The sequence below is a fragment of the Simochromis diagramma genome, unplaced genomic scaffold (genome assembly GCF_900408965.1).
Source record: "Simochromis diagramma unplaced genomic scaffold, fSimDia1.1 OVJJ01000571.1, whole genome shotgun sequence".
NCBI lineage: Eukaryota > Metazoa > Chordata > Actinopteri > Cichliformes > Cichlidae > Simochromis > Simochromis diagramma.
Window position 1 is genome coordinate 4,404,011 of NW_024386885.1, and position 20,005 is coordinate 4,424,015.

General features: G+C 39.2%; 1 protein-coding gene across 1 annotated transcript; it reads left to right on the forward strand.

Annotated features, from left to right (window-relative positions):
* Nucleotides 1-6,250: 6,250 nt before the first annotated feature.
* Nucleotides 6,251-11,790, forward strand: LOC120734699 (DNA-directed RNA polymerase, mitochondrial-like). Its single transcript, XM_040033674.1, has 4 exons — nucleotides 6,251-7,062; nucleotides 8,152-8,331; nucleotides 9,339-9,425; nucleotides 11,519-11,790. Exons 1-4 carry the CDS (start codon nucleotides 7,015-7,017, stop codon nucleotides 11,711-11,713), a joined length of 510 nt encoding a protein of 169 aa, XP_039889608.1. The 5' UTR covers nucleotides 6,251-7,014; the 3' UTR covers nucleotides 11,714-11,790.
* The last annotated feature ends 8,215 nt before the right edge of the window (nucleotides 11,791-20,005 follow it).

Genomic DNA, 20,005 nt, shown 5'->3' on the forward strand with positions numbered 1-20,005 from the left:
TTAATAATATTGTAGTTCCTGCAGCTCACCAGCAGAGGGCGGAGTCTGACGTTGATCTTGCTGTGAGAAACAGACATGTGATGTGGTTATAATAATAATAATAATAATAATAATATTGTAATTGTCTCTGTGCCATGTGAAGGGATTTTCCTTAAGGCAGGAGAAATTATCTCCATGAAAAGGAGCAGGTTCGGCCATCGCACAGTAGAACAAGTTCTCTTCTTTAAAAAAAAGAAAAAGGGTTACCTTAAATGCATCATGTTTTTAATTTCGAAGTTCCTTTTCCATTTCACAATCAATTCTACCCCCAGGTCCAAAAATATATATAGGAAAAATTCCCTAATATAATATTATTTATAAATACACCCCTCTAGCGATTAATTGCATTAGTGCATGGAGGCAAGACCTCAGAGCACACTCCATAATGTGTTGTACATTATTATATGTATGTTATATGTAGCGTGGTATTTTTCAATTATTTTATGTACCAACATCAAGAAGTCACAAGCAAAGAAAGACCACACCGTGGTGGATGTTTAAACAAGGAGAGTTTACTGGTCAAAATTATTTATTAAACAAATAAAACACATTTTTTTTAACCACCAAAAAATACACGTTCAAAGCAACACAACAGCGGCCCAATATCAGACAGAACTCCACTCTGTAGAGTGAGCAATCTTAATGAAGCAGTTGGTTTTATTTTGTGGATTCAAGCTGCGCTTCATATTTTTGGCCACCAGATGTCACCAGAGAGGACTGTGTTGAAAAGCTTCGAGTAATGAACCGTTTTTCAATACAAGCTTCAGAAAGCTTCTTCTGCCCATCACTAGTGTTATGTGACGGCTGTGTGCAGGCAGGAGTAGTAGGAGGACCCAATGTGCAGACACTCAGAGACGCAAAGTGAACTCAAAACAGCTTTAATGCTGAACTCAAAAGGGTAACAAAACTGAGAATACAAAATACACTTACACAAACAGAACACACAGCAAGATGAGAGTAGATCACAACACCAACAAACTGAAACACAGGGCTTAAATACACAGAGGGAGCAATCAGGAGGGAAACAGCTGGGGCAAATCAGGCCTAACGAGACAGGAAGCAAAACCAGACGCATTTACATGAGACACGGACTTTCAAAGTAAAACAGGAAACATAACACAGACTGAACTTACAGACAGACTCACAAGCAGGCACTGCAACAGAGGGAACAGAGACGTGGGACCAGGGCAGACACAGAAACGGGGATATAGCTGACAGGGGCGACAGCAACTAAGGATTACACAGAGACATAAACCATAAGACAGAACTCTAACAAAGAAACCAAAGACTAGAAATGATAAATAATATAATAAACTCAAAAACCCAGGGTCAACGACCCAGGCATCCAAACAGTTTGTGGTCATTTGGAGATCAAGCTGAATTTACTGTATACTTCATATTCACCTTCCTATGTTGTGATTGGAGGATTCATTTTTGCTTTGACCTTTTAACAGATGTTCATTTGCCCCAAGACTTTTTGCTTGTCAGGTTATTTTTCTACAAGTGTACAATAATTATAAATGACCAAATTCAATTACATTAGCCCTTTAATCATATTTGGGTTATGTGTCACCCTTTTTAACTGAGTAGTCCAAAATCAGTCGAATCCACAGTACTCTGTCATACAAAGTCAATACTTGAGAATCTACTCGTTGGGTTCAGGTAGGATCGTAAGGAGACTGGCAGTGGTAACTCACCTTAAAGAAGGAATATCCCTCCACTCAGAATGAGACACTGACAACAACTTAAAGGGAGAAAAGTGATTTGAGTGTATTCAACCTTTAAATGGTCCAAAACATAGACATGAACAAAACATTTAAATCATTTCAAACATGTAAATCTCAACAATGTACAATATATCACTTAAAGTGTCCATAAATGTATTAGGTAGGCTGTCCATTTCAGTTCAGTGCACTTAGTATTCAGGGTTCTTAGTAAGTGTTCAAGTTATTTGGATTGTCTTTGGTCACAGTTTTGCTTTTAGATGCATCAGCTTTTTGTGTTAAGTGGAATCGGATCTGACCCAAAAAGGAAAAAAGTAACAACATAAAGCGTCTTGAGATCTCAGAAAAAATGTTAATCCAAAAAAATTGCAAATCGTTGTATCCTACCACCCTCCAAGGGAACAGGTGGCCTTCAGATTGAGAACGTCCTTTCTAGGCACCTCCAGTGGCATCCAGTCCTTAGATGGCACCGCTCGGTCCTTGCAGCAGATTTCTACCACATAAAAAAACAATGCCCCCCTGCACAGCTGCAGACGGGTTTGCCCTCCTCCACGGTTAGTCTGCTGGCAGCTGTTTGAATACGGGGCAAATATAAACAATGAAGACTGTGATGGCCAAACCCGTGGCCACACTCTAAAGTCGGTAACTTTTGTATTTTCATTCTTCATTTGAACATAGTAATACATTCTAGTTTCCAATAACTTTATTGATTGGTTTGGATACATTTGTTCTATTTGTAAGCGCGCACATTTAGTTTACTTATGTATTCATACTACATTTCTTTGCTTTCTGACTAACCTTTATCTTTTTATTTCTTACCTGCCATCATCCCTGGGAGTTGCTGGACAAAAGATGGTAGCCAGGGTTTGAAACCATTAAATACAAAGGAAGATAATTGGACCACACCACCACTTCCTGCTGAAGGGGGGGGAATGTGTGTTTTCTTTACTTTAAAAACAAAGTATTTGTAGTTAATTACATAGTGGAGTTGAGGGTTTAATGGGAGTGTTATGGTTGGCGGCTTTAGGGTGGAGTTTATTAACAAACTAGAGTGTACTGCATCTTTTGTGATTTAATGATTGTGTTGGTTTGTTACCCGCCTGTGTCACAATGGTCCCGACAGCCATTTATATATATATAATATATATATGTATACATACACATATATATATATATAAAATATATATATGGATACACATAGACATATATACATATAGATTTATATATAGATATATATAGATGAGGTTTACACATATACATATATATATAATAGAGACATAAATATAATATCAACAGAGATATATAGATATATCATGATACACTATATATATATAAGAGATAACAAATGAGTAGATAAAAATAGATATGATATATATATATTAGCATATATATATATATCTAGATAGATGATATAATTATGTATAATCTATCTATATTAATAAGAGATTATATATATATATAGTCATATTATATATATACGTATATATATATACTATATATATATAATAGTATTTTATATGTATTATATTGTATACATACATTTTAATTATAATATATACTATATTATCGAATGTTACTAACATATCTACAGTATATATCATCTTATCATTTAGAAAACATATATACATATAGATATATATATAAATATATAAATCATATATATATATATATAGAAGATATTTATTTATACCTATATATTATATATACATATATATATATATATATATACACACACACACACACACACACCCTTGTATGTATGTCATTTCATGTTTAGGTCAATTATGTTTGTTTGTAGCAGTCGTTTGGTTAAGTTTGCAGTCTTTGCCTGAGTTCAGTTTTGTTTCTTTGACCTCTTTTATGAGCTCAACATTTATTACTTTTGTAAATAGAATTTTTTGGGGTTAAATAAAAAAACAAAACAAAAAAACAAAACTATATTTTTCTAATAATTCCTGGGACTCCTCCTGTTTTTCAACTCGGTCCATCACAAAGACAAAGTAAGTGGCGCTCATGAAGTGAATCTCATACACCATGCTCCTCCATAAAACTGAAAAGAAGAACAAAATGAGCTGAGACCACTCGATTTAACTGTGCCCATAACGACTCAGGTCTTTGATTATGCACTGACCTGCCAGTGATAACACTCTGCCTGTTCAGTCCATGAAACGGCCACACCAGTGTTTCCTACTCCACGATCACATCACTCTGGCTGGTGTTCCAAAGTTCTGAACACCAACCGTGAACAGTGACGACCCTGTACAGCTGGAACTGATCCACGTCAGCTGTTTTAGACACGATGCGCTCCCAGGTTTATCAGCCACAGAGGGAGCACAGCAGGATGCTGGCACTCCTTCACAGAAGATCAGAGTGAGCGCACACGTGCACGCGACTGTGCACAAACACAGCAGCCGCTGGTCTAAAGAAGACTCTGGAGACCTGTCAGGTGCTTCATCATCATCATGAGTCTGAGCTCACCTGACAGCCACAGCTGCAGGTATTCATCTCAAACACCTAGAGCACTAAACTCCACCAGCTTTAAACGTGATGGAGTTTAAAAGTTTGTCTTCGAAACAGGAACAACATTGGAAACCACCCCAACTTTCATCCCGGGACATGTTTGTTATCATTTCTGGGAAAGCTGCTGAATGACAGCAGAGTAATAATTCCCAGGACGAAGAGAAACTTTCACCTAAACTGGAAGTTTGTTTTCTAATCTAATGAGCTGAGACGGCTGCTGCCCTCTGTGTGCCACATTTCAAACACTGACAGCAGTCCTGTTGTTCCTGTATTACCTGCAGAAATACAAGAGCCTACAAATCTTCTGTCTAACCACCTGATCGGCAGGTTTGAGGACAAACGTCTCCTGCCCCACTGCCACCCCAGGATGTAGACAGACGGGTCCAGTCTTGCCCGGCTGATTCCCAGGAAAATGTTTGCGTTTATCACAGTCGTTGCAGGTTTGGCACCTTCTCCTGAAACTTTGCTCCAGGCTGTTGGCAGTTTTCACTGCGGGCTGTACTTATCTTGCTCCTTTAGTGGTTGCAGTTGCTCATTATGTGACACAAATGCGTCCCCTTTGGGTTTGAGTGGACAGGCTTCCAGGGTAAATGCATAAATGAGCTTGTTTCCTGTTTTGTTGGAACAAGGAGGGCGGGATGAAACTAAGCCGTTTATCAGATCAACATGCATCAGAGGGGGTGACGCAGAAATGGATTGACAGATCAAATAATCACAGTTGGTGATGCTGCACTGACTCACACATTAACGTTTGTTAGTGGTAGTGTTTGAGTCCCGTGTGCTGTCGTGCTGATGACTACCAGCCTGGATTTTCTTTAATCCCAGGCGTGGTGTTTGCCAATATGGCTGCAACTGCTGGCGGCGCCAAGGTCTGCTCCCTCAGCCCCAAGTAGGGCTGTTTTGATATAACGATATATATCGGTGATGGACGATATAAAATCGTCTATAATTTCATTTTTATGCTATCGTTTGTTTCATGGTGTGTCGCAAATAACCCTGTTTACGGGCACTATTTTTTATCGTTTTGCTGGTCAACTGTAGTCGGCCTATATTAATTCTAAATTTTCTCTCTTTCTCTTATATTTTATATAACCACAATACGGACAGACAAGCGCCTGTTTTTTATTCGCGTTGTGGTTAGCAACAACGCGGGTAACAGCACGCGTGTCGCTTGTTTATGTTCCACATAAACCTTTCACAATAAAGCTCAGATCCTCGTTGCGACTTTTCAAAATAAACAGAATCACGTCAAAGAGCCTTATTTACAGATGAGAATTAAAAAGAGCCGCCAGGTGCTAAAAATAACCCTTAGACTCAAACGTTAGAACAGGCTTTTCCCCGCCAGCACGCCGTTGTAATAAATACTCACAAAGAAACGGCGGCCGTTACCACTTATGTCTAAAAAATGTCTCGTTTCATGCCTCGGTTTAAAACACTCGACTCCAGCTACATGACGCGCAGCTGGAAACACTTCCCGCAAGACGAGCTGCCCGAGATTCACAGAATTTACAGAAAATGTTACATTTTTGTGATTTATATCGTTATCAGGACGATAGAATTGTTATATCGGGATATGAGATTTTGGTCATATCGCACAGCCCTATCTCCAAGTACTTCACTTAGGGGGCGATCGTGGCTCAAGAGTTGGCAGTTCATCTTGTAATCGGAAGGTTGCCAGTTCGAGCCCCGTCTCGGGTCTCGTCGTTGTGTCCTTGGGCAAGACTCTTCGCCTACTGGTGATGGCGCGATATGGCAGCCTCGCTTCTGTCAGTCTGCCCCAGGGCAACTGTAGCTTGCCTCCACCAGTGTGTGAATGTGAGAGTGAATGAATAGTGGAATTGTAAAGCACTTGGAGGGTCTCGAAAAGCGCTATATAAATGCAATCCATTATTATTATTATTACTTAATTGAGTGGTGAAGTTCAGCTAAACTACTTTAGATAAAATTGAGGCTTAGGGTTTGAATGAAATTAAATGCAGATAAAATTAAGCCTCAGGGCTCAATTTTATTTACTTTAATTCAATTTTATTTATTTTAAATCTGATTGATGTAATTTAGAGTTTACTGCCTTTGATAGATATTGAAATATATGGATAAATAAAGTTGATGACCAGGAGTCAAGTTGGGTGAGCTTAGACTTACAGTTGTGAAACTTAAATGTTGCCTCTCCACAACAACACATGCAAGCACTATATTAGTGTTACATAGGGGACGAGGATCAAAGAAGGATGGACAAGAATGAAGATTTATCTGTCCTGATACCCAGATACATATATCTACGTTGCTTAGCTTGGTGTTTAACAGCTTTAATTATGATAAAGTGAAACCCAAAGAAAAAAAAGATGAAACTGTATTGTTTTATACACTTGTAGGTTACATGTTGGTTTGAATAGAGTGAAAAATTAAGTTTAGTCTTTGGAATTAAGTGCAACAAAGCCTCAACCACATAACATATTCCCAACATATCCTCACGTTCATGCAATTCATCTTATTTATTCTTTTTTTGTGCTTTATTATTTGTTTATTGGCAGAAAGGCAGACCTTTAAACCTTGCTCCTTGGATGACTTGACCCAATCAGTGCGGATCCTTGTGATTCTTTCTCTGCTGTCTGCCTCCACAGTCGTGCTTTAATCTTTTTCTTCACCTCTTCTCCAGGACGGCTCCTGTAATGGTCTCCAGCACTACGCCGCTCTAGGTAGAGATGTTATTGGTGCTACATCAGTCAATCTCATGCCCTGTGATGTGCCCCAGGATGTCTACAGCGGAGTTGCACAACAGGTCTGCTCTGTTACTTTCTTTGAACTGCGCAGACTTACGGTTACACAGATTACTGATGGCACATATCAGTTGCAAAGCATGTTGAAGTATCTTCACCTGTTAGTATTCAGACGGCCCAGTGGATCCCACAGTGAGTGACAAGCTAAGGCATGAGATTATATTTTAGTTTAGGCCTTGTCTTCAGAAGTTGCTTGTTTCTCTTGCTTTGCATGAAAGTGCAGAGACGAGACTGTCTCATGTCTAAAGTCTTGAATGGTGAAGCATGAGCCTGCGTGCTTTTAGGAGACACAGTTGGAAGATAAGTGTGATGTGCTGACATTTCAGTACCGGAAAATTCAGAAAGAACAGAGCAAAAAACATCCATTTCAGAAGTCCACACACAGTGACTGTACTGTTTGCCTCAGAAGTATGCGTTTATTGTTAGATACCATGATGACATTAGCTGTGATGTAAGAAGCTACATGGATAAATAAGTCGTCTTGGGGTTTACTATACAATAACCACTGTCATTGGCTGGTTTGTTGACCTTGTCTCCAGGCACAGTTGCTAATCTGTTGGGACCCTGTTAAATTAGTGAATACCTGGACCAAGGTTTCCTCTTCTAGTGACCAGTCATCGTTCATGAATTCAAATTCATTTTAAAAAGAACGATAATTGCGAGGCAATAATTGCACTTCTGCTCCTCTTCTGCTCTCCACATGGACTCTTTGCCTGCGTACAACCAAAGCCTGTTTAAAGATGATTAGTCTAAAGAATTTGGAAAAATCGTAAAACCTTCCCTACAGACTCACTATATTGTTGTTGTTTTATGTTAAACAATAAGTAACACTGTCAAGAGTCACATTACTTAAGACTGCTTTACAACAAGAGCTGAAAAATAGCTTTGCTGATCATGAAATGAGTTTTCTGCTTCTAGTCTCAAAGCTGTGAGGACTCACTTCTGTTATAAGTGAAAGCAGTTGTGACATATTATATTAATGTCACGCAGATGTTATCTGTGTTCATTTTTGGGGAAGCTTTAAATTGTCCTTCAAAAGACCTCCTTTTAAAAAAAAAAAAATTCATATGTAAGTTGTCTACATGTTCCAGGTGGAGGAGTTACGAGCTCGGGATGCAGAGAGCGGACTGAAGATCGCCCAGGTGCTGGAGGGCTTCATCAGCAGGAAGGTGGTTAAACAGACAGTGATGACTGTGGTGTACGGAGTCACTCGCTATGGCGGACGCCTCCAGATAGAGAAAAGACTGAAGGAGATTGACGAGTTTCCGAAGGTATAGCAACGGTGAAAGAGGGTGGCGAGTGAAAGAGTTCCTTCATACACACTACGCTATTTTTAGCACGGTATCACCTCAGCACGACGGAGCGGCCCCTTAACACAGGACCTCCTCTGTGTGAGGGGTTCCTCTCACTTTGTGTATGTTCTTGCAAACGCTTTAAACTCTATTTTTAAGTAGCTTTTTTAATACTTACTCTTTTATCTTCTGCACGAGTGTAAAGGGTTTAAAGGATTTAATGCACTGCAAATAGCGGCCACATATTGTACAATCATCACATTTGTTTCTGCAGCCAAAGGTATTTCAGTCAGTTTGACCTTGACGTAAAGAGTCATACTACACTGTCTCTAAATGAGCTGCATGGAGCCTGAACCGACGCTTTTAATATTTACTTTGATCAGATTTATTTGTGATCACATTGCATGGACGTTTCAGGGAATGCAATCCAACAGTAGCTATATTTGATATCCTGCGCACAGCCACTGCGTGTCTATTTTTAGTTATCTGCACTTTGATTTGGTTGGGCCTGAATTCTCCTTTGATGGACACACCCATTCTGTTACATGACACCAAGAAAGGAGAATGGAAGAACTGAATCTTCTCACAGCGCTCCAGTGTTCCATAGCTATACAATTCCTTACAACAGTTAGAGTTAATCTCATTGTCTGTGTAGATGGGATCAGCACAACTCTGCTGTCTACTATCTCACAGGCATTCTGCTAAATGACTTCTGGATAATGTTCCTAATTGTTTAAACAGGGAATTAGGGGGGAGTGTAATTGTGAGTGATTACAGTGGGATGGATGGTGAAAAGAGGGCAAGGCCTTCTGTAGAGATCATATCAGTGTAATGAGATGCAAATGAGATACACTAATTTGCATCATACATGTAGCCACCATTCGAAGCACAATTAAAAGCTAAAATGCATGTTTTTAATTTTTAAAATTGGACAAATTAAATAGTTTGACCAACTATGAAAGACTCCTGTGTTGTTGTTTTTACAGGAGTTTGTGTGGGATGCATCCCATTACCTGGTGCGTCAGGTGTTCAATGCCTTAAAGGAGATGTTTACAGGGACCAGAGAGATACAGGTGAGCTCATCACACGTACATTACAACATATGCAAATGATAAAATGATCTTATCCAACAAATTATCATCAATCTGTGGTGGCACTTGATTAGAAATATCGTTAAACACATTATTTGGGGAGATATAATGACTTTTTTTTTCCCCAGGGAGTGCTGGTGTCCTTTGTTTTCTTTATACTCAACACTCTGTATGATCTTTAAAGTTTTGGAGATGAGAGCACTATTGCTATTCTGGATAGCAATGTTGTATTCTCGATATATATGCAAGTTTCACTAGAACACATGCAGTAAAAACAGCAAAAAAATACAAGTATTCATTAAAAACTGCAACTAAAATAAAAGTATTCGAGCTTTTTCTCTGTGTTTTATAACGAAGATACCATTTATTATGGTAACGTTTTATTTTAGATGAGTTTCTTTAAAATGTTTCACAAGAAAAGTCTTATTATTTGATACTATCAAAGAAAATAAAAGAGAATATGCCTATAATTAGTGTGTAACCTCTATATTTTTTTGTTTTATTTTTTATTTTTTCAGTGTACAGTAGGTTAATTAACAAGCTACAGGCATATATTTCAGCATATGTGACTAATAATTAATCAGTATTTGCTTTGACATACAGACTTTTAAAGAAATTTCTGTGCTTCATATTCAACTCAACTCATTATAGTCTTGCAAAGATAAATCTGGAAAAGTTTTAGTCGGCACTAAATTACGTTGTTTTTAAATGAGGTTTGTTTGTTGCTAGGACATTACAAACCTCTAAAGCATGCTCTGCCTACTGATCTACTGCTGCAGATAGGCTCTTATTTGAATTTTATTAATGGCGTGTTTACTTTACTGTTACCCTGCCAATAGCACCTATTCATCACATAGATTCCATTAATAGATTTAGGACGTGCACCTGGTAGGGGATTGTATATTATCTCTAGAGGCAGAGAGGAGTCTGCCGAACCATTATTACCACCAACCACTGTTTTTGTGTGCGTGTCCTGTGGGAAACACGCAGGGATAGCCCAGTCTGAGATGATAAATACCCTTCCTAACATACCTTGGTGCCGATGTGATGCTATTGCCAGCGTGAGTGCGTAAGTGTGTGTATCCCCCGCTGCTTTTATAGGTCACATCCACTTGCATTTCACAGGGAAGAGCTGAAGTATGAGGGGAAAGAGAGGCAGCTGATCAATCCTTGACGCTGTTATCCCTGACCTCGCCTACGTTCTCTGTACATTTCCCATTTATCCTGTCAACACTGCTGATCATTAACTTCAAATTGTGCTCCCACTGTTTGTCTACTGTCTGTGCCCACCTCTGTCTGTATGTTTGCCAGTCAGTCAATTTTTCAAGATGTTTTTCTTGTTAATCTCTGACGTCGGTTTCTTTGCTTTTGCGGTTTCCTTATTTTGTGCTTTGATTGTAGGATGCGAGATGATGTTTAATGGACCAGCTTCTGGTCAGGTTGCTAACTCCAGTTGCTAGGACATATTTATCTTTCCTACAGCTCACTGAGTGTGCATTTGTATGTGTGACAAAACCCTTATGGGACATCAATAGGGCTTCCATTTTTGGAGGCAGACTATTCCAGACACATATGCAAACAGTGCTGTCGGATATTCCAGACTAAGCGACACTTCACTGTTCAGCAACAAGTCTGCAACAGTTGTTAGTAGGTCCTTAAAGTAGAGCAGCAGAAGTAGAATGAGCAGTAAGTGCATAAATCTTTTGTTGATGCTCTAGTCTAGGCAATGAAGTGTCTATTTTTTCCCTGTTGTTTCAAATGCATCGTAGTGTTTTTTTACGGTTTAATTTTGTGAATGCGATAACTTGAGAACAAGGCTCCGTTGGATTTTGGGATTGATACCACAGGTGTGCCTACTTGGAGGCTCAGAGATAGCATTGGTGTCTTAGCCCTGTCTAGCCGAACCTGAAATCTCCATCAACCTCATTTAACCTGATTTAAATTTAGTTGCACTCTTGTCAGTAACATGCTCTAAACATACAAGCATGTCACACAGTATGCATTCTTGACTAATATTAAATATTTCTATCATTGTGTCCCTTCATGTTACCTCTGTTTGAATCCATTTGTTACAGGACTGGCTGACTGAGAGCGCCAGGCTCATCTCTAAGTCGGGTCACACTGTGCAATGGGTGACACCCCTGGGATTACCCATCATTCAACCGTACCACCGCACACGCAACCAAGTGGTAAGTCTCACCTTAAGACAAACGTGGAAGCTCTTTAACCTCCTCTCTGTCTCTCACCGGTCTATTGCAGTTTTAACATGATATCTGTTGCTTAAGTAGTAACATTAGTGGCAGTTTTCTTTGTGTCTGACAATACCTGTTATCTCCGTTGGCCTTGTATGTTTAATCTGTTTCTTACTTGATGACTGTGTATCGCTTCTCTTCATGGTCATTCCGACAGCTGAGCCAATTCATTTCCAGTCTTCATTTCACTATGTTTTGAGAAATTCACCACCTGACCTTTATGCTGTTTTCTCATATCTTGGCTTGTTTTGTCTTACTTCTCTTTATCTCTGCTTTCGCCTGGTTTCTCCACACATCTACAATTGACCTTTTCATAGCACATACTTGGGGGTGGCTGTTAGCTCAGGTGGCAGAGCAGGTCAGCCACTAATCAGAAGGTCGGTGGTTCGATCCCAGGCTGCATCCTGGCTGCATGCCCAAATATCCTTGGGCAAGATACTAACCCACTGTTTGCCTACTGGTGGTGGTCAGAGGGCCCGGTGGCGGCCTGGTGTCCGGCAGCCTGCCTCTGTCAGTGCCGCCCAGGGCAGCTGTGGCTACAATGTAGCTGCTATCGCCAGTGTGTGAATGTGGTGTGTGAATGGGTGAATGACTGACTGTAGTGTTAAAGCGCTTTGGGGTCCTATGGACTAGAAAAGCGCTATACAAATGCAGGCCATTACATACTTTACACGAGTTAGAGAACAAAGTGTTAACTGTTCTCTGACTTGTTCTCGGACAGAAGGTTTATTGAAACTTTCTGTCCTATTTTGTTTGTCACATTTAAGATTTTGATACATCATTGTATTTTTGCTCTGACTAATATTTCATTGATGTATAAGGTCTTTAGGTTAGTTGGACTTTATGGAATTTCAAATGAACCTGGTTTGTCATTGGCTTAAAACATGAGCTGAATAAGCATTTACACGTATTTATTAGTAAGTACCCTGTACTAAAGGTACCCTGGCTTTTAACCGGTTTGAAAAACCTGGATTTTGTTCGCGTTTGTTTGTTTGTTTGTTTGTGTTTGTTTTGTTTGTTTGTTTTTGTTAGAGAAAGCAGGCCCATCATAATGCTGCCTGATAGAATATTGTAATTGTTTGTGAGAAGACAAACTTTTAATGGAGCTCCCCCCAGAATCATCTATGGAGATCCTGGCGGTATCAAAAACCAGACGAACATATCTGTAGCCTTTTATATAATCAAACAACACCTCACATATGCGGTTTGTACTTATAGGTGTTGTGCTGGTGATTATATAAAAACCGCTGTGAACGCTAACATTCCCTGTTTATGAATCAAGTGAAAGGTGGAGACAGACATGTAGTGTGTGCCAGTACAATCAGAGAGCTAGCTGTGGGCGTGCCCAGCATGCAGCCTGCCTCTTTAGTATGACATCAAGCATAAGGTTAGCTTAGAAAGGGAGTGACACCTCATGAGCAGGTGCAAGAGAGCGAGGGTGACAGATGGTTTAGTCCCCTGAGGGTGCATCTCTTTCTCTCTGTTGGTGTAGTAGGACACGTTCCCCTGATTTGATCTGCTTCTTTTAGTGTCCAACAGGGACAATGGAAATGATTAGCTGTGCTTCTTTTCAAGGCCTAAATGAATGAAAAGATAACTTCATGGCTGATTGAGGTCTTAGCTTATGTTTCACAGATAGCTTTCTTCACCCCCTACAATAACTCACTAATCCAGTTGCATCACTGAGCAACAAAAATGAAACTAACTTGCAGAAAGGTCACCTTTTCTCTGCATAGCTGGATTAAATTCAATCTCCCAGTCTCCTCTCTGCCTCTTAAATCCAAGGCCACTGTGTTTTTGAGGGTCATTAGTAATTAGACTCTTGATAGAGTGGAAAGATGAAGTATAATGCACAATGAGAAAACCAATAACTGGGGAGACAGTAGCTACAGTGGCATAACATCAGTAGAGTGCGTGTGTGTGTGCACATGCATGTGTGTACATTGCTTCATTTCTGTTGGTTTTCCCTGTGCATATGGAGTTGGGATACAAATGCTGACCTTTGTAATCAAGGATTTTCCATGGCTGATGGAAGGTGAGGAAATTGGAGTAGGATAGAGTAGCTGAATGAAGCATGAACATACATCAGGGAGGCAGCCTAAACAGGATTGGGAGATACTAATCGGATCATAGGTCACTCTGGCTCAGATACCCTGTTTATTTTTATTCCCTCTCCCCAACACAGCTACAGTGAAATCTCACTCGCTGCGGATGGTGACACAAGGGAATCATCAGCTGGATTGGCTGGATTTGACTGGATTTTGAGTTTATAGGGTGACTAAAAGCTTGTGATCTAATGTCCTCTATGCGGAAAGAATCAGTTACTTTGGTTTTTGGTGGTGAATGCTGATGGGCACTGTGCATAATTTCTTTTTTTGTACAGTACTAAAGAGTAAAGTACAGTGGTGGTGGCCTATAGCAATACAGAAATAGTGCAGTGCTAATAAATAACTAAATGTAATGGGTCACAAACCCTCGGAGCTAATCCCTTTGAATAAAAGTTTTAGCAAATAAGTCATGGATGGATTATGAGACAGTGGGCCCCGAGCACAGAGATGTAAAAGATTCCCTGCTCCCTGATATGAGAGTGAGATACATGCACATTGGTGGTCATTTTTTATAGCTTTCTGTTTGTTTGGTTGTTTGCAAGCCTTTGCCATCTTTTGGCTCGCCTTAAGTTTTTTTTTTTTCTCTGTATGCCTTTGTTGTTCTTTATCAAAGATAGATATAACTACTGATTTACTCGCCAGATTTCTATGAGCTTGGTATGTGTTCTCACTTCTACCTCTCTGTTCTCACTTGTCTAGTAATGAAAAGATGGTAGGCTGTGTCTGTGAAGCTTGTTTTTCTTTTGGCTATAAGCACGTTTTCTCAAAAGTTGAAAAACACGTGGTCTGCACAGAATAAGTTGGCTTTTCATTCAGATTCTGGTGAACTATCTCTAAATGTCGATGTGATGCCCTCCATACCTCCTCATGCTTTGGAACAGAAGAAATGCTGTTCCCAGGAGAAGCGTGATGTTTCATTGAATCTGCAGAATCTTGTGGCATTTTGGGGTGAAATAATAAATGCAGTTTGAGTATCAAAGACACCCCCAAGAGGTAGGCAGGAAAAAAAAAGTTTGTAAGAAAGAAGATTTGGAAAAGGTCAGTGAAAGTGTTGCTTAGGGGGGCAGTGTAAGATTGTGAGTCTCCAGCTGTTTTCATCTGTCTTCTGGAGGAGAAGGGAGAGGCCCAGAGGATACACAACAGCAGAGAAAGGTGGCATGTTAAAAAATAAGGTGTGTGTTATAAACCATCATGTGATGAATAGGAATACCCCTCTTGGCTTTTATGTAGTTACTGATGGCTTTTGTATCCATGACCATCTGCACCACAACCCTGACGTGATTTAGACTACAGGACCTTATTCCCCACAGACACACAGCAGGACTGGCCGAGATCTCGTTAATCACATCCAGGGTTTCAGTCGGGTCCTGTACACAAATCACACACGTATACATTAAAATGAAGGTTATGGCTTTTGGTAGTGACCTCATTAACAACGTGGCAGTCCATTACTCACATCGATGGTAACCTCCATTTCTTTCTCTCTCGCCACATCCATGTCACAGTTTCTCCTTTCCTTTCCTTAAACATGTTCCCTCACAAGTCCCCCTAAAGTGATGATTGATGATGTGGCAACCATTGCAGAAAGTAAAGGGATGCAGTGCACATCTGTTCCACAAGCCTTCATTCATAATCGTTTGATTCTGTCATTCATTACTCAGCATCCTTAAATGCAGTAGAGCCACTAACTGAAACATACAAACCACGTCACCTTTCCACCAGACCCTAGAGAGCTTACCATATGACATGTTTGCTTTGCAGGAGGTAATTATAGACTCATGGGGGAAAAAAACAAACAGCTGAATTGGGAATAGTTAAAAGAGAGATGTGCACCCCTGTGAGTCCTCAGTGCTCATTGAGAAGAGAAGCAAGCTGCATCAGATAATGGAGTTGTCCATTAACACTTGACTTGCGGTTATTTAAGTCTCCTAGGGGTGTCATAATGGCAGTGGTCATGCTGTGGTTCTTTTAGAAGTCATTTGTGCAAGCTTGGGATGCTGTGCGGTTGTGATTCAACCTTGTGCGTTAACTATAATTTAACTCGTAGTTCAATCCCGAGTTCCTCTGGGGCGTCAAAGTTCCAAATATCCATCAGAGATGGGTGTGATATTTAGTCTTTGAAGGCTTAAAATAAGCAGATGTGTATGAATGTGGCTTGGTAGAAAAGGACTTGTTGTGTCTCACATCCTTTAAAAACATCTGAGGAGACCAGTTGTAGTTTTTGAAAGTAAAATGTTCCCCCATTTTTCAGCTGCGTAACAGTTTAGGGCTTTTTTGTTATTAGCACACTATGGGTCAGATTTACTAAGGTTCTGTTCCAGTAAGAAACCCACTTTTGCCTATGAAAAGCTTCTGTCAGGATTTACTTTGCAGTATCAATTTTGCAACAAGCATTTTTGTGGCTGGTTATTTACAGCACACAATTTACTGCAAGTTGGGGAAAAATATTTGAAAGATGAACAAGTGCATCCTGGATGTAAGCCCTGTGCCTATTCACTGAGTCCTCACCATCATCCTCACATATACTTGGCCCTCAGTATTACTGTTTTTTGGTTAACCGAAGGAGAACTTATATGAATTGAACTAAACTTAACATAGCATGAAAGGGAATGAGGACGAGTATCCCAAAACAAAACACCTACAAGGATGTGTGTTGTTTCACAGACAGCCAGGTTACTTTTTACCACGAGGAGAGAGATCTGTACACACACAGACATAGAAAATCTTTTCATGTTTCTTTTTTCTGTAATTTATCTATTGAAGCCATTATGTACTATACTGAAATGCCACTTTTAATGAGTGAATGAAAATAGGGGCGATCTGTGCATTTATGCATGCGGCATGGTAACAGTATCTTCATTAACCCTTTAGAGCCGATCGGAGCGGACACGCTCCATTTTGCGTAACTATTTTTAAATCCCGGTAGCACTGCAACCACGTAAGCTAGCGCAAAAACTTTTTTTGCATATGAAACCGGAGGAGTTGTACTTACATCTTATGCCATCAGCTTGTCCTAGGTCACGGTTTCCTTCCACATATAGCTTTGCAAAAACTGCATAAAAAGCGCTTGCAGGAACAAAAACATAATATTCCAGAAACACGCTTTGCCGGTCCGATCAGCTGTTCATAACACTTCCTACGTTGGAATAGACGTCAGCGCGAACTTTTGCATTTCCGCCATTACCTGCCCGAAACCGGAAGTGACGTCATTTTCGCGGAAATGTAGTCTTTTTTTACCATCAGGGCCTCAGGGCCTATACTGGTGTTTTTAAAAGTTATCTTTGACTTTATGACTTTCTGTGTCGTTTCTGGGATGCTTAGGACTCATATTGCACTGCTGGAAATAGTTTATTTTGATGCATATGCTGCTTTTTTGCAAATTTGCAGTATAATATTTATTTTCGTTTTTCCTGCAGTGTATAAAAATTGGTGTATTTCAAAAATAAAACTATGAAGACACTCAAAATAAATTTCCTGTGGTGGGAAACTATTTTGTGCAACTTTTTTGTATTTACAGTTTTGAGGGATAAGCCTCTTAAATTTCTCTAACTAGAAATATATGTTAAAAAAAACCAAAACGATTTTCAATTTTTTTTGTAGTTTATTGCACTTTTTTGCAATTTATGTAATTACTATGTACTTAATGAATACATATTATTAAAATCTGGGCTATAATGGTTGTATTGATGTATAGCAACTTGAAATGCTCCCAAAAATGGCTCCACAGCATGTAAAAATATAATATAAGCTCTGGTGGACTTGGTTCTATGGTAGGTCTTAAAGGGTTAACACACCAAGGGCTCAGGATCTGACTATCAATAATGTTTTGTGCTCTTCTACATATTGTCCAGGTCAGCTGTTACAAACAGCTTTCAGGTTTATATGATGGAAAAGTTTGTAGTAATGTATCTATCCTTTAGATAAACACCACACTCAGCCCCCAGCAATTTCCAACACAAGAGTTTGTCCGTAAAAGCTTATTGATTGTCCTTCAGCTGCTTCTCATTCATCTGAGTTTTCAGAGAGAAATACATGTAGAATACCTACACTTACTCTGTATTATTTTAATTATTAGGCTATTCTTTACCTAATCAGGTCTGCTTATTTTTGGCTCACTAATTTGTAATGCTCTTGATGAAATTCTGGTGGTTGTTGAAATTAACTGATCGTGTCCTTGTTTATAAATTAGCATATTGTTAGTAGATGAGCCACAGAACTTTCCGCTTTTTTGCAATTGCAGCATCATGCTAATTTTTCATATTACAGTGTTCAATGTTTCAATGTGCAGGTACTCCAGTTTTTGTATCTGAACCCTTACTTCATGCCACGGTGTTGTGGTAAGTGTAGAATCTGGTTTAGCGTAGTGTTGGTGACAAAAGGCCTTGCCTGAAAAAGACACACAGATCATAGCTTTTATGCTCAAGGAACTCTATATATTAGTATTATTATTATATAAAACTCATGTCTTGAAATGCTATTTTTACACCAGTTTATACTAGCTGATGCCAGTTAACGTAATTAGTTTGTAACTGATGTGCAGATCACTGGAGTCACATTTTACACAGTGTTTTTCCACCACTTTGAAAAATGTTATCTTATGAAGAGTAAAACGGATTGAAACGATTGACCCAATCCAGAAACAAATTTTGACAAAACAGATTTTACAGTGAGTCAAAAACAGCCGGTGACTGATAGAAGCATCCATCTAATGGACACCTAAGCCACCCAAACTGAAAGGCTCATCACTCAGCCATCATGCTACTCAACACGGATTTGATGATTATTATTTGCCTGTTTGTGTTGCAGTCCACGTGTTGACCTAAAAAGCAAGGAAATGGATGCAAATTTGTTTTAATGAGAGCTCATTAATTATTGGGAACAAACAAACAAACTCAAACACATTTTCCATTCAATCATAATGCTGTGAGTTCAACTTGTTCTGAACAGTGAAAATGATATGCGATGACATTAAAAGCACTTGGATTACTCTTAGTACAGATAAATGTGTTTCACTCTGAAGGTAATAAATGGCATCAACCAGCATCAACGCTCCATTCCAACAGTGAAAAGAATAAAATAACATTGGTTTAGGCTCAGTGCAAGGCAAGCAAATTCATCAGTGTGGTTGCCTGTTCCTAGAAGTATCTCTTTCTTGATAGTACCCTTCATTCCCACCCAGGCATGATTCCAAGGGTCAAGGAAAGACTGACCTGATATACATGTTTGGCACAGCTAAATGGATGGACTCCAATCTTACAGGGACCAAGTCTCCTCTCTATTAGCAATAACTATGAGTAAAAGCCTGAGTAATGCTGCATTTCATTTATCCTTCCTTTTAATTTGGTTTGCTAGTTATTTATTAGGGTTAAGTGGATAATAGCCCTATGGAAGCCACTTCTTGGTGGCTCATACATGAGTATTGGACTCATGATGGATATCTAAGGAGTCAAAGCCTACATTACCCACAGTGCACAGTTCAATTTAATTACATTTTTTCTACTATGGCTCTCTTTTCAATCTCTTATACAAATGCAACTTCTAGATGTTCCCCCCCTGTCCCTGTGTGTGTAAGTGAATGCTGGATTCACTGGAATCGATCCCTGTTTTGTTTTGTTTTTGTTGTTGTTTTTTTAAAAATCAATCTTATTGTGGGGTTGGACCACTAAAATCCTAACTGTAGACAAAAACCACATATTTTAATTTAATTCTTCTTGGTGGAGTATCTGTACCGCCCGACTCCATGTATTCATTGATCTAAATAAGCAGTTAATGTCTGAAACTATTCTATGTGTTATTAAACCCTATAATGACATTTTTAGCCTATAATCAGGTCAGGGTGTTGGGCGTCTACTAGGGCTGGGCGGTAATACCGGTATAATGTTGGGCAACGATAAGAAAATGAAATGTCGCGATAGAATATGGGTAAAACGCGCATGCGCAGTGCCTTTGTTTTCATACGCACATGGCGGAAAAAGCATGGCGGAGAATTTTTATTTTTTTATTTTTTTTATTAGTAATATAAACATACAAACAAAATGCACCATATATTACAGATTCAGAGAATAGACATTTCTTACATATTGGCAACTTTCATACATAGTGAAAATAAAATATAAAGATGGGGTCACATAATTTAACAAATTATTAACTCACTAAATCAAAATCTTCCATAAAGGAAACAAAAAAAGCAGCCTTTTTCTTT

What these genes read in the sequence shown, in the direction of transcription:
- LOC120734699 (XM_040033674.1), top strand. Translation starts at nt 7,015, where the DNA reads ATGCCCTGTGATGTGCCCCAGGATGTCTACAGCGGAGTTGCACAACAG. An exon ending in ACAGCGGAGTTGCACAACAG is followed by an intron (nt 7,063 to 8,151) that starts GTCTGCTCTGTT and finishes TACATGTTCCAG; the next exon opens with GTGGAGGAGTTACGAGCTCG. An exon ending in AGATTGACGAGTTTCCGAAG is followed by an intron (nt 8,332 to 9,338) that starts GTATAGCAACGG and finishes TTGTTTTTACAG; the next exon opens with GAGTTTGTGTGGGATGCATC.